Source organism: Canis aureus, chromosome 4 (genome assembly GCF_053574225.1).
Source record: "Canis aureus isolate CA01 chromosome 4, VMU_Caureus_v.1.0, whole genome shotgun sequence".
In the NCBI taxonomy this organism is placed as follows: domain Eukaryota; kingdom Metazoa; phylum Chordata; class Mammalia; order Carnivora; family Canidae; genus Canis; species Canis aureus.
Genome location: NC_135614.1, coordinates 21,802,226 through 21,815,515, shown reverse-complemented (window position 1 = coordinate 21,815,515; position 13,290 = coordinate 21,802,226). Strand labels below are relative to the sequence as shown.

Below are 13,290 nucleotides of genomic sequence, written 5' to 3'. Positions count from 1 at the left end.
GCTCCTCACAGTGAGCCTGCTTCTTCCTCTGCCTGTGTCTCTGCATCTCTCTGTGTATGTCTCATGAATAAATAAATAAAATCTTAAAAAAAAAAAAAAAGATGCCTAGAGACCAAGAGCCCAGAGACACATCTGCTACTCCCTCCACACTGGAGACTGCCATGTGTTTGCTGTTTTCTTGATTTTAAGCCTGGAGGAGGCACAGGCTGTGTGCTCTCAGGTACTTGATCTTCAAAACAACCTGCAAAGCACAGATTGTGTCCTTATTTGTACCCATGAAGACAATGGAGCTGAGAGGGGGTTAAGCAACTAGCTCAAGGCCAACCATAGCTAGCTAACAAGGCCAACCATAGCTAGCTAACAACCATATAAACCCAGTTTTCTCTACTAACATGTGGTTCTGGGTGATCTGGAAACTTTAAACTATGACTTTAATGATTCTTCAAATCCATTTTGTTGTCTGCAATTGAAAATAATTTTGAGGACGCCTGGATGGCTCAGCGGTTGAGCATCTGCCTTTGGCTCAGGTCCTGATCCCGGGATCCGGGATCGAGTCCCACATCGGGCTCCTTGCAGGGAGCCTGCTTCTCCTTCTGCCTATGTTTCTGCCTCTCTCTCTCTAGTGAATAAATAAATAAAATCTTAAAAAAATAAAAAAAGAATTTTGTGCTGGAGTTCTTCAATAGTAATGCACGTGAGATTCACAAGGATATTTAAAAGGCTCAATGGGGGCACTGGGTAGCTCAGATGGCTAAACATCTGACTTGGGCTCAGGTCATGATCTCCAGGTCCTAGGATCGGGCACACATCAGGCTCCCTGCTCAATGGGGAGTCTGCCTCCTACTCTCCCTCTGCACCCCCCCATATGCTCACTTGCTCTGTCTCACTCTCTCAAATGAATAATGAATAAATAAAATCTTTAAAGATAAATAAAAGACTCATGGTACAACAGGAGAAGGAAGATGACCATCTTTACAAACATCGTGGAGCTGATCAACATCTTCTTGGGACATTGGCCCCTCCAACCAGCAACAGAGGTAAGAACAGACGTGTCTAAAACTCAAGGATGAGGGGATCCCTGGGTAGCTCAGTGGCTTAGTGCCTGCCTTCAGCCCAGGGTGTTATCCTGGAGCCCTGGGATTGAGTCCCACATGAGGCTCCCTGCATGGAGCCTGCTTCTCCCTCTGCCTGTGCTCTGCCTCTCTCTCTGTGTCTCTCATGAATAAATAAATAAATTCTTTTTAAAAAATAAAATTGTAGAAAAAGAACATAACTGAAGCTTCTCAAAAGAAATCCTACCTATGCATAGTAGCTTTGGCTGTGCCCAAGCATTCCAGACTGCCCTTCATGATGGCTAGGAATACAGATTCTGGGGGCGCTTGGGTGACTCAGTTAAGCGTCTGCTTTAGTCTCAGGTCATGATCCTGGGGTCCTGGAATTAAGCCCCATGTCAGGCTCTCTGCTCACTGGGGAGCCTGCTTCTCCCTCTCTCTGTTTGCTGCTCTACCTGCTTGTGCACATGCTCTGTCAAGTAAATTTTTAAAATTTTTTAAAGATTTTATTTATTTATTCATGAGAGATACACACACACACACAGAGAGAGAGAGAGGCAGAGACCCAGGCAGAGGGAGAAGCAGGCTCCATGCAGGGAGCCTGACGTGGGACTCGATTCCAGGTCTCCAGGATCACACCCTGGGCTGTAGGCTGTGCTAAACCGCTGAGCCACCAGGCCTGCCCAAATTAAAATTTTTTTAAAAATATGGCTTCTGGACTTGCCTGCCTGGCCCCCACAACCATGCAAAGCCAATTCCTCATAATAACTCCCTGAATTTGTATCTCATACTGGTTCTTTTTTGTTGTTGTTGTTGTTTTTTAATTTTTTTTAAATTTATTTATGATAGTCATACAGAGAGAAAGAGAGGCAGAGACACAGGCAGAGGGAGAAGCAGGCTACATGCACCGGGAGCCCGATGTGGGATTCAATCCTGGGTCTCCAGGATCGCACCCTGGGCCAAAGGCAGGTGCCAAACCGCTGCGCCACCCAGGGATTCCTCTCATAATGGTTCTGAATCTCTGAATGAACTTTGACTGATAACAGGAAAGACAGGTACCTCTCAGAAGATGGGGAGAACAAGAAGGCTAAAGCTGGATCTGGATCAGGGAACACTGCAATGCATGTTAAAGGCTCTGGACTTTTTCTGAAAAGCTAAGGGGAGCAGCAGAGGGATCTGAGCAGATGAAGGGAAGAATTAGATCTGCATTTCAGATGTCGTTCGTCTGGCTACCTGTGGGATGGAGAATGGACTGGAGTGTACAGGGCCAGCCAGGAGGAGGCACCACAAAAAAGGGAAGAAGCTGAAGCCATCACTCAGGTAGGAAATGGTGAGATCTTGGGTGGACAAAGGCCTGGTAGGGAAAACAGAGAGAAAGAAATGCATTTGAGAGACAGAGGAGTTAAGCCTCATGGAATTTGGTGACCTACTGGCCTGGAGTATGAGGAACAGATTGGAGGAATCCAAGCTGACTTCCGGGTTAATGGTTCTTTTCATCCTACTGGACCTCAATACCACATGGCAGCAACTCGAGGTGTGTTCTCTTATCCACCAGTCATTAAATCAAAACATGCGGCTAGAAACACTCATTAACTACCCAGATGCTACATCCAGAACATCTAACTCGGGGACAACAATATGCCTACAAGATACCCTGTTGTGAGCCCTTTGGCTCTTTCAGACTGAACCCTTCAGCTGCCCCTGCACAGAATAAGAAGAAAGGTAACATCTGGCAGGACAAAACCAGAAAAACATGGCTGGAAAGATCCTGGGTAGGAAGGAGGGAGGTGAGGGTAGGGGCATGGTCTGAGCAGCTGTTTCTGCCATTTCCTGGGCCTGGAATGGACCAAAGGCACAGTGGGAATCTGAGAGCCTCATTGGGAGAGTGAGGGCTAGGGCACTGGCTGATGAAAAATACCAGAACCTTCACAGGACCCCTGGGAAGACTGATAGCAGACCAAAAGTAAGGCAAGAAACCCACACAACAGCAGCACATCACAGCCTAAAGTCCACTTCCTGTCTGCAAAACGGGCAAAATTATTCCATCTTCTCACCTAACAGAAGAAAAGGAATAATCAGGCTAGAAAAGACTGGGGATATATCAATATCTATCCGGGAGAAAGAAGAGATGGAACAGAGGTATTTGTTCTCGGTCACTGTCTAAACCACCTTGACATGACCATTAATTTCTCTGCAGGCTAGACATTTCTCATCACCAGAATGACATTTTAAGAGGAAAAGAAAGAATAAATATGCAAAGAATAAAGAGAAAGAAATCCAAATATATTGGGACAGCTGGGTGACTCAGTGGTTGAGTGACTGCCTTTGGCTCAAGGTGTGATCCCAGAGTCCCAGGATCAAGTCCCATATCGGGCTCCTTGCATAGAGCCTAATTCTGTCTCTGCCTCTCTCTGTCTCTCTTATGAATAAGTAAATAAAATCTAAAAAAAAAAAAAAGAAAAAAAAAGAAAAGAAAAAGAAATTGGGCAGCCTGGGTGGCTTAGCAGTTGAGCCTCTGCTTTTAGCTCAGGGCATGATCCCAGGGTCTCTGGATCGAGTCCCACATGGGACTCTTTTCATGGAGCCTGCTTCTCCCTCTGCCTGTGTCTCTGCCTCTGTGTGTGTGTGTGTGTGTGTGTGTGTGTGTCTCATGAATAAATAAATATGTTAAAAAAATTTTTTTTAAGTTTTATTTATTTATTCACGATAGACAGAGAGAGAGACAGAGAGAGAGAGGCAGAGACACAGGCAGAGGGAGAAGCAGGCTCCAAGCCAGGAGCCTGACACAGGACTCAATCCCGGGACTCCAGGATTGTGCCTTGGGCCAAAGGCAGGCGCCAAATTGCTGAGCCACCCAGGAATCCCCTAAAAATTTTTTTTAATTAAAAAAAAATAAAATAATTCCATTTATAATAGCATAAAAGACAAAGTTCTTAGGAACATAAATTTAACAAAATATATTCATATACTATACCGTACAAGTACAAGCCATTGCTAAGAAAAATTAAGAACACTCAAACAGAGATATACCATGTTCATGGATTGCTTAAATGTCAATTCTCCCCAAATTAGGGTGACCAATCATCCCAGTTTGCCTGGAACTGAAGGAGTTCCCAAGATGCAAGACTATCATTTCAAAAGCCAGGGCAATCTTGGGCAAATCAGGATGAGTTTCTTTTCTAATTTCATTTTTTTAAAATTTTATTTATTTATTCATGAGAATACACAGAGAGGAGAGAGAAGCGGAGACACAGGCAGAGGGAGACACAGGCTCCATGCAGGGAGCCTGATGTGGGACTCCATCCTGGGTCTCCAGGATCACACCCTAGGCTGAAGGCGGCACTAAACCGCTGAGCCACCGGGGCTGCCCTCTTTTCTAATTTCAAAATGATCTATGGTTTCAACACAATCCCAGCTGGATTTTTTTTTTTTAAAGAAATTAACAGACTGATTCTAAAATTTATGTGGAAAAACAAAGCATCTATAGTAGCCAAAACAATTTGGAGGAAGAACAAAATTAGAGTGTTCACAATATCTGATTTCAAGTTTTACTATAAAGTACAATAAGACAGTACATTATTGGGCAGCCCAGGTGGCTCAGGGGTTTAGCGCCGCCCTCAGCCCAAGGCCTGATCCTGGAGATCCAGGATTGAGTCCCACGTTGGGCTCCCTGCATGGAGCCTGCTTCTCCCTCTGCCTGTGTCTCTGCCTCTCTCTCTCTCTCTCTCTCTGTGTGTGTGTGTGTGTGTGTGTGTGTGTGTGTCTCATGAATAAATAAATAAAATCTTAAAAAAAATAGACACTATATTATTGATAAAAGGACACAATATCAATGGAAACAGACCCCCATATATATATTCAATAGACTTTCAACAAAGACAATTCGATGAAAAAGGCTAGTTTTCTCAATGAATTGTCCTTGAATAATTAGACATCCATATGTAGAAAACTGAACCTCACCCACCATATCATTCACAAAAATTAACTTGAAATGGATCATAGACCTAAATGTAAAACAATAAAACTATAAAACTTCTAGGAAAAAAAAACAAAACACAAGAGAAAATCATTAGGTTAGGCAAAATTTATAAACTATACAAAAAATATCCATAATGGAGAAAAAAGGATAAATTAGATTTTTTTTTTAAAGATTTTATTTATTCATGAGAGACACACAGAGAGAGAGAGGCAGAGATATAGGTAGAGGGAGGAGAAGCAGGCTCCATGTAGGGAGTCCGATGTGGGACTCAATCCCAGGACTCTTGGATCACGTCCTGGGCCAAAGGCAGACGCTCAACCACTGAGCCACCCAGGCATTCCAAGGATAAATTAGATTTAATCAAAATTTAAAATTTCTCTCTAAAAGATGCCACTGAAAAACTACATAGGTAAGCCACATTCTAGGCTGTATTCACAAAACATGTATCTAACAAAGGACTGGTATTCAGGGTATATAAAGAACTCCTGCGATACAATAATAATGAAATAATGAATAATAATAAGATAAAAATACTCTCCAGGGGGAATGCCAGGGTGGTTCAGTGGTTGAGTATCAGCCTTCAGCTCAGGTCGTGATCCCAGGGTCCCAGGATCAAGTCCCACATTGGGCTCCCTGCATGGAGCCTGCTTCTCCCTCTGCCTGTGTCTCTGCCTCTTTCTCTGTGTCTCTCATGAATAAATAAATAAATAATCTGTAAAATAAATAAATAAATAAGACACAGGGACACCTGGGTGGCTCAGTGGTTGACAGTCAGCCTCCAACTCAGGGCATGATCCCAGGGCCTGTGATCAAGTCCCACATCAGGCTCCTAGCAGGGAGCTTGCTTCTCTCTCTGTCTCTCTCTCTCTCTCTCTCTCTCTCTCACTCTCGCTCTTGCTTCTCTGTCTCTCATGAATAAATAAATAAGATCTTTAAAATAAAACAGACACGTAGCACAGTACCTGGTACATGAATGAATTAATGAAGGAAGTATGTAGAAAGAGCCACGGGCATTTTTATTCAATGATAACAGATGGAAGGCCATGCATACTAGGGATCAAAGAGCAGGGATACCTCAGCTATAAATTTCAGGAGAAAGGAGCAAACTGTTTAACCAAGTGGCCTTCCCCCCCTTACCTCCCAGGAGGCCATCATTAACCTTTCACCTCCCCAGGAGGTGTGGTCCCAGAGTAACAACCCATTCAACCAAACAAATACAGGTGTCCCCCCACCCCTAACCACCTGCAGAGGTTCAGCTTGCTGAGCAGATATTTCCCTCCAGCTTCCAGAGTCATCCTTTTAATCTGTTAATGTCACTTGTTTATTAAAAACAAAAAAGACGGGGATCCCTGGGTGGCTCAGCGGTTTGGCACCTGCCTTTGGCCCAGGGTGTGATCCTGGATTCCTGGGATCGAGTCCCATTATCAGGCCCCCTGCATGGAGCCTGCTTCTCCCTCTGCCTGTGTCTCTTCCTCTCTGTGTGCGTGTGTGTCTCTCATGAATGAATAAATAAAATCTTTAAAAAAAAAAAAAAAAAAGACTGAGTAGCGGAGCACACAAGAAGACTTAGCCCCTGGTCATCAGGCTAAAGATCCTACATCCCTCTTTAGGGGTATGTTTAGGGGTATGTTCTCAACTTAGGAACTATTTTTCTCACCAGAGGGAAGTTGAGGTGGAGAGTAAAGAGGAAAAGAATAGGCACAAAACATGGAGAAAACATAAACTCCTCCAGGCCTTAAATTCAGGTGTGCACCTGAAACTCAGGTCACTCTTGTCTGCTCAACCAGGGTACTCCCTCCTCATATCTTATGAGGTAACAGACCAAATTGATCCTCTGTGTTTTGCTAGGATTTTGCTCTTTGCCACAAAGTTAACAATATCTACAAGAGTGAAATGTTGCTCTTCCCTTACCTTCCAGGGAGCCCATTTTAGCTTTTGAAAGTCAGTGCTGCCAGATTCAGGAAAGCAAGTGAACCGAAACTTCCAATTTCTTTAGGGAAAGGCAGCGAGCTCCTCTGGCCTTCTCCACATTCCGGGACTCTAAGACGGCCTAAGAGCTGCCTTAATGCCTCCTCTCCTTTGATCTGACTTAAGGACCCCAAGTTAGACTAGTAATTCTCAATTCTATTCAAAATAAACTTCTTCCCCATATGTGTCCATTGGCCTGCCTCAAATAAGATCTATCTCCATTTTGCTTTTCAAATTGTCCTAATAGATGGTTTTGTACCAATTCCAGCTAAATGTCCAAATTCTCATCAGGCCTCTGTTTAAAAAACAAACAAAAAACAGCCCTCAAAATATTCCTTCTAAGAGGGACACTTGGGTGGCACAGTGGTTGAGCATCTGTGTTTGGCTCAGGGCTGAGATCTTGGGATCCAGGATCCAGGATCAAGTCCCACATCGGGCTCCCTGCATGAATCCTGCTTCTCCCTCTGCCTGTGTCTCTGCCTGTGTGTGTGTGTGTGTGTGTGTGTGTGTGTGTGTGTCTCATGAATAAATAATAAATCTTTTTTAAAAATTCCTTCAAAAAAAAAATTCCTTCTAAGAGACCCAAGTCAGAGGTGATGGCCCAGCATAAAGACCACTGTTATTGCACACCCCATAGAATACAGTGTCCATAGTACCCTGAGTTGTACAGTGAGGCAGCATTATCTAGTGGGCGGAGAACTGGAGCACCTGGTAACATGTCTTCTTTGTCCACTACACTGTTCAGATGGCAGCAAACAGGGCTGAGTCAGGAACCACCACTCACCACTGCTTGCTGGGCCCCAGACGGTGGCATCATGGCTGCCTCTGGCTTAGCATGAGTGTTCTCTGTGTCACCCTCAGGTCCAGACCCCCAACTCCATCCTCCCTCTCTGCAACACTCTATACTCACCCTTTGAAAGGGAGTGGGGGAACCAGAGAATGCAACCACTAGTTCAAACCAGAAAAACGGAGGGTACGGAACGGAAAAGAGTTTTTCATCCAGCCAGTCTGAAAGACCCCTTCCCGGTGAGAATTTTGGCTTGGCTATTTGGCTCTCTGCTTTCAGAGTCAGAAACCTATTTTCTGCACTAACTCCTGCAAGTAAAAGGAGAAGAAATGTGTATGTGGCTTTGCCAATGAGCTCTCTTTTGCTTTTAACATAAGAAAAAGTGGGGCAGAGGCACCAGACAGAATGGAAATGCATGGAGATGCAAAGCCAGGGGCAGCCCTGGTGGTGCAGTGGTTTAGCGGCACCTGCAGCCCAGGGCGTGATCCTGGAGACCCGGGATCGAGTCCCACATCAGGCTCTCTGCGTGGAGCCTGCTTCTCCCTCTGCCTGTATCTCTGCCTCTCTCTGTGTGTCTCTATGAATAAATAGATAAAATCTTTAAAAAAAAAAGAAAAGCCAGGGTGCAGCCTCACTGGTGGGGTTGTTGAAACATCTCTAAGCAGATGATACAGAAGTGCCTCTTGCTACCCTCCCCTCTATCCCATGTCCCTTCTCCCTGGGGACTAAAATAAACGTGTTTTATTTGCTCCATCTGAGGAGGAGGATTTATGGGCTGAGAGAGTGAGGGGTTCCTGGGTAGGAGTCAAAATTCAGGGCTGGAACAACTGGTGACTTGTCGACAACACATCATCAAATGGTCGTCACAACCCCACAAAAATGCAAACAAACCAGACTGTTTCAGGGAGTGGACATGCCCTCCTGGCTTTAGCGGTGGGTGTCAAAGACAATGGTGCAGTGGTTTCAAATGAAGCTATTTCACACAAGTAAAAAGTTGCTGTCTTCTTACTAGCGGGCTCTCTGAAAAGACTGAAAAGAAGGAATTTTCTCTATTTAGCTAATGGGATGGGATGTGTTCAGAGCATCATTTGTCATTTCTTTTTCCCAAGAAGTTAATGACCTCAAACCTTCACCTAGGCCCTGGGCCGAGACCAGCACACCACCCAGTACAGAAGGGCATGGAAACCACAGGCTGCTGTCCGCTCCAGGACTGTAACTTTTTAAAATAAATGAAAGTAAATAAATAAATAAGAAGGAAAAGAAAAGAAAGAAAAAGAAAGAAAGAAAGAAAGAAAGAAAGAAAGAAAGAAAGAAAGAAAGAAAGAAAGAAAGAAAAAGAAAGGAGCAACCAGTCCAGCGGTCCCCTTCCTAAGCGCCCCCAGGGCGCGGGGGGCAGAGGCCTCCACCTCCTGACCCCAGGCCCGTGCCCCGAGCTCCCCGAGCATCACTTTTCTAAGGAGAAAGTTCCTTCGCCAGGAACCTGCAGGCTCCCCGGCTGGGAGAGTGGAGACGTGGGGGCATCCTGGCGGCGGCCCAGGGCGGCGGCCAGGTGGCTCCGGGGCCCGGCCGGCCCACCCGCCCCCTCCTCCGCCGGCTCCGAGGCCTCTCCCGCCCGGGCCCCGCACTCACCCACCGCCCGGATGCGGAAGCCGCGCGGGGGGCGCAGCGCCCGGCGGCCCCAGGCGTCGCGCAGCACCTGCAGGCTGGCGGGAGGCGCGTGCACCAGCAGCACCCCGCGCGGCAGCCAGCCCTGGAAAGCCAGCCGCGAGGCGGCGCGCGCCAGCCGCGAGTTCCAGAAGCAGCGCGCGTTGGCGCGTCGGAAGGCGCGGAAGACCGCGCGCCCGCCCGGCTCCTCGGCGCCCGCCGCCGCCTCCGGCGCCTGCAGCCTGCACAGCACCAGCGCCAGCGAGCCCGGCGCCAGCTGCACCGGCCGGGCCATGCCGCCGCGGGAGGCCGGGGCCCCAGCCTGGCGCACGGTCCGGCGCGGCGGTCGCGCAGCCCCGGCGGCCCGGGCGCCGCACGCCGGGCGGGAGGGATCGGCCGACTGCGCGCGCGGCGCCGGCTGCCGGGGGAACGGGCTCCGGGGGGCGGGGCCGGCTGCGCCCGGGAGCTCGGGGGCGGAGGGGGGACGGGCCCGCGGCCGTCGGCTGCCTGGGGAACGGGCTCCGGGGGCGGGGCCGGCTGCACCCTGGAGCTCGGGGGGCGGGGCCGGCTGCACCCTGGAGCTCGGGGGGCGGGGGGGGGCGGGGAGGGGCGGGCCCCGCGGGGGCTCTTCCAAGCCCTCGGGGAGCCCCGCAGCTCCCGGGAGCCTCCTTCAACCGCGGCGCGAGCGGCAGGGCCAGCAGCCCCCCGAGCTGAGAGGACCGGGGTGGCCGCCGTCGTCCCGGCTTCGGGTCGCCCCTGGTGAGCGAGGCCGCGAGGAACAGTCTGCGGGTGTCAGGGGCCTCGCGGGGCCGGGAGGCAGTAGACCCAGGTTTGGGTCTGGGTCTTCTAACCTGTCTTGCTCTTTACTTCCTCTCTCTCTGAGCCTCAGTTTACTGTCCTGCAAAATGAGGAATTAGAGGGGCGCCTGGGTGGTCCGTCGGTGAAGCGTCTGGCTTTGACTGAGGTCATGATCCCGGGTCCTGGAATCGAGCCGATCCTGCCCCTGCCCCTGCTCAGCGGGGAGCCTGCTTCTCCCTCTCCTCTGCTGTTCCTCCTGCTTGTGCTGTCTGGCGCGTTCTCTCTCTCAAGCACAGAGATTAAATCTTAAAAAAAAAAAAAAAAAAAGGAGTTGGAACTGAATTCTAAGAACTTTCTTCCATCCGTGACTCCGAGGTTCTAGGCTCTGGGCCGGCCCGGGGTAACAGAGGTGCTCCCCCGACTGGCGATCGCAGTGATGAAGTCCGTGGGATTCAGCCTTGGGTTGGACCTGGGCGTTCGGAAAAGACTGAGAAACCGTCTTGCCCGGGAGCTCCCCGGATCAAAGGCAGAGGGGCTTGTGATCGGTCAGGCCCACTGTGCGAGGGCCTCGAAGCAACGACGTCGAGTTCCCATGCTGGGGGACCGAGGCTGGAACTCTGCCTGGGCACTGGATGAGGGCTCCTGGAGGAAAGAATAGGAGAGATGAGAGGTTATTACTATTACTGTTATTCGTTATTACTATTAGAAACTGACCCTAGTAGAGGAAGCACAGGTGTTTGGCAAGACCTGGGGGTCATTCCATACTTCCTGTTCCCTCAGCTCATCAGTGAGCAACCGTAATAATTCGAGATTATGTCCCCTGCCTCCTCCTGAGTCATCATCACAATAAATGATAGATGATTCTATTAAATAATGATAGCTAGCATTTACTGAACATGGTATGCTGGAGGCATTAATTTCACAACCCGGTGTTAACTACTGTTAGTATCGTTGTATTTTTTAGAAATGAGGAAACCACAGGCTGTGTTAGATTAAGAAGTGCATCTTGTGGGGGCACCCGGGGGCTCAGTTGGTTAAGCGTCTTCCTTTGGCTCCGGTCATGATCTCAGGGTCCTAGGATTGAGCCCCACCTTGGGCTCCCTGCTCAGTGGGCAGTCTGCTTCTCCCTCTCCCTCCCTCTGCCTCTCCATCTGCCCTACCTCTGTTCATGTGCTCCCTCTTTCTCTTTCTCTCAAATGAATAAAATCTTTTTTTTTTTTTTAATTTATGATAGTCACAGAGAGAGAGAGGCAGAGACACTGGCAGAGGGAGAAGCAGGCTCCATGCACCGAGAGCCCGACGTGGGATTTGATCCCGGGTCTCCAGGATCTCGCCCTGGGCCAAAGGCAGGCGCCAAACCGCTGCGCCACCCAGGGATCCCTCAAATGAATAAAATCTTAAAAGAAAAAAAAATAGTGCATTCTGATCACACAGATAGTAAGAGACAGAGTTAGACAATTACCAATCAGGGTTCCCTATGACAAATAAGTCTGACACAACTTTTTTTCTGACACAATTTTTAATTCAAATAAGCATGCAAACCTGAGACAGCCTTCCCACGTCTGAATTCTGAGATGGATGGATGGATAAATACAGCAGAGAGCCTAAATGAACTAAACTCCTATGTCTATAGAAGCTCCATGGGGAGGACAAAGTTTCTTCCACTGAGTTCTCTCTATCATAGCCCTAACCTTGCAAGATCAAGGATATGTTTGCTATGTTTCCCATCCTGGAGAACTGTGACTTATCTCTGTATCTAACATAGTATCTTTTCCATTTTTTTAAAAGATTTATTTATTTATTTATTCATGATAGATGCAGAGAGAGAAAGAGAGAGGCAGAGACAAAGGAGGACGGAGAAGCAGGCTCCACACCAGGAGCCCCACGCGGGACTCGATCTGGGGACTCCAGGATCGCGCCCTGGGCCACAGGCAGGTGCCAAACCACTGAGCCACCCAGGAATCCCCTCTTTTCCATTTTAAGAAGGATAATAATACTTCTCATTTACTCTCAGCACACTCCGTGCCTGGAGCTATACTAAGGGTCTTACATGTGTGATCTAATTTTATCCTCAAAATTGACCCTCTGAAAGGGGTAATGTTATTAAGCCCCATCTTCCACAAGAAAAACAAAAACTTAGAAAGGGGGTGGGGGTGTGCCTGGGTGGCTCAGTCAGTAAGAATCCAACTCTTGATCTTAGCTCAGGTCTTGATCTCAGAGTTGTAAGTTCAAGCCCCGTGTTGGTCTCCATGCTGGGTACAGAGCCTACTAAAAAAGAAAAGAATAAATAAATAAATAAATAAATAAAACAAACTTAAAGAAAATAAAAAGAACTAAAAGCTTAGAGAGCTTAGGTTACTTGCCTATAAGGACAAAGCTAATGGACAATCAGACAGAGATCCCAACATTGTCCACACACCTGGCTAGGCGGGGAAGCCAGAAGACCACACCCTCACCACACCTGTTGCCTGGTCTGAAAAATTGTCCTGAGCTTGATTCTCACTGTCAGGTAGACCAGGCTTTGAGATTTGAAGGTCTGAAATTATGAGGTAGAACTCTCTTACTGTAGAGACTTTCATTCATATTTGTGACATTTCCATTATCATTTTACTTATGCTAGTCCAGTTAACAAAAGAATAAGGAAGAGTGTATGTAAGGAGAAAATTTTTAAATTACAGCCAAATATGTATCCACTTGTTTTCCCAAAGAATCAGCTACCTCACAAATATCCCGAAACTCCTAACAAATGGAACGTTTGATCTTAAGAGTTCATGGAAAAATGAAGACCTCCAAGCTAAATGGCCAGTATTACATGGCAAAACTATAGTTTGTTTCTCTAAACAGAAACTTTTTTTTTTTTGAGTAAACAGAAACTTCTCAAGAGCTTTCGTCTTTGTGATCTCTGAAGACCAAACAGAGAAACATTTTTATTTTTTAAAAAGGATTTTTTGGGAACGTCTGGGTGGCTCCGCGGTTAAGCTCCTGCTTCAGCCCAGGGCGCGATCCTGGAGTCCCAGGATTGAGTCCCAAGATCGAGTCCCACATCAGGCTCCCTGCATGGA

General features: G+C 47.7%; 1 protein-coding gene across 3 annotated transcripts in view; it reads right to left on the bottom strand.

Annotated features, from left to right (window-relative positions):
- Nucleotides 1-9,725, bottom strand: part of STOX1 (storkhead box 1) — a 51,386-nt gene extending 41,661 nt beyond the window's left edge. For all 3 annotated transcript variants that reach the window (XM_077894776.1, XM_077894777.1, XM_077894778.1), the window contains exon 1: nt 9,416-9,725. In XM_077894776.1, the coding sequence (XP_077750902.1) occupies nt 9,416-9,725 (310 nt within the window). The remainder of the gene's footprint in view (nt 1-9,415) is intronic.
- Between the last annotated feature and the right edge of the window lie 3,565 nt (nt 9,726-13,290).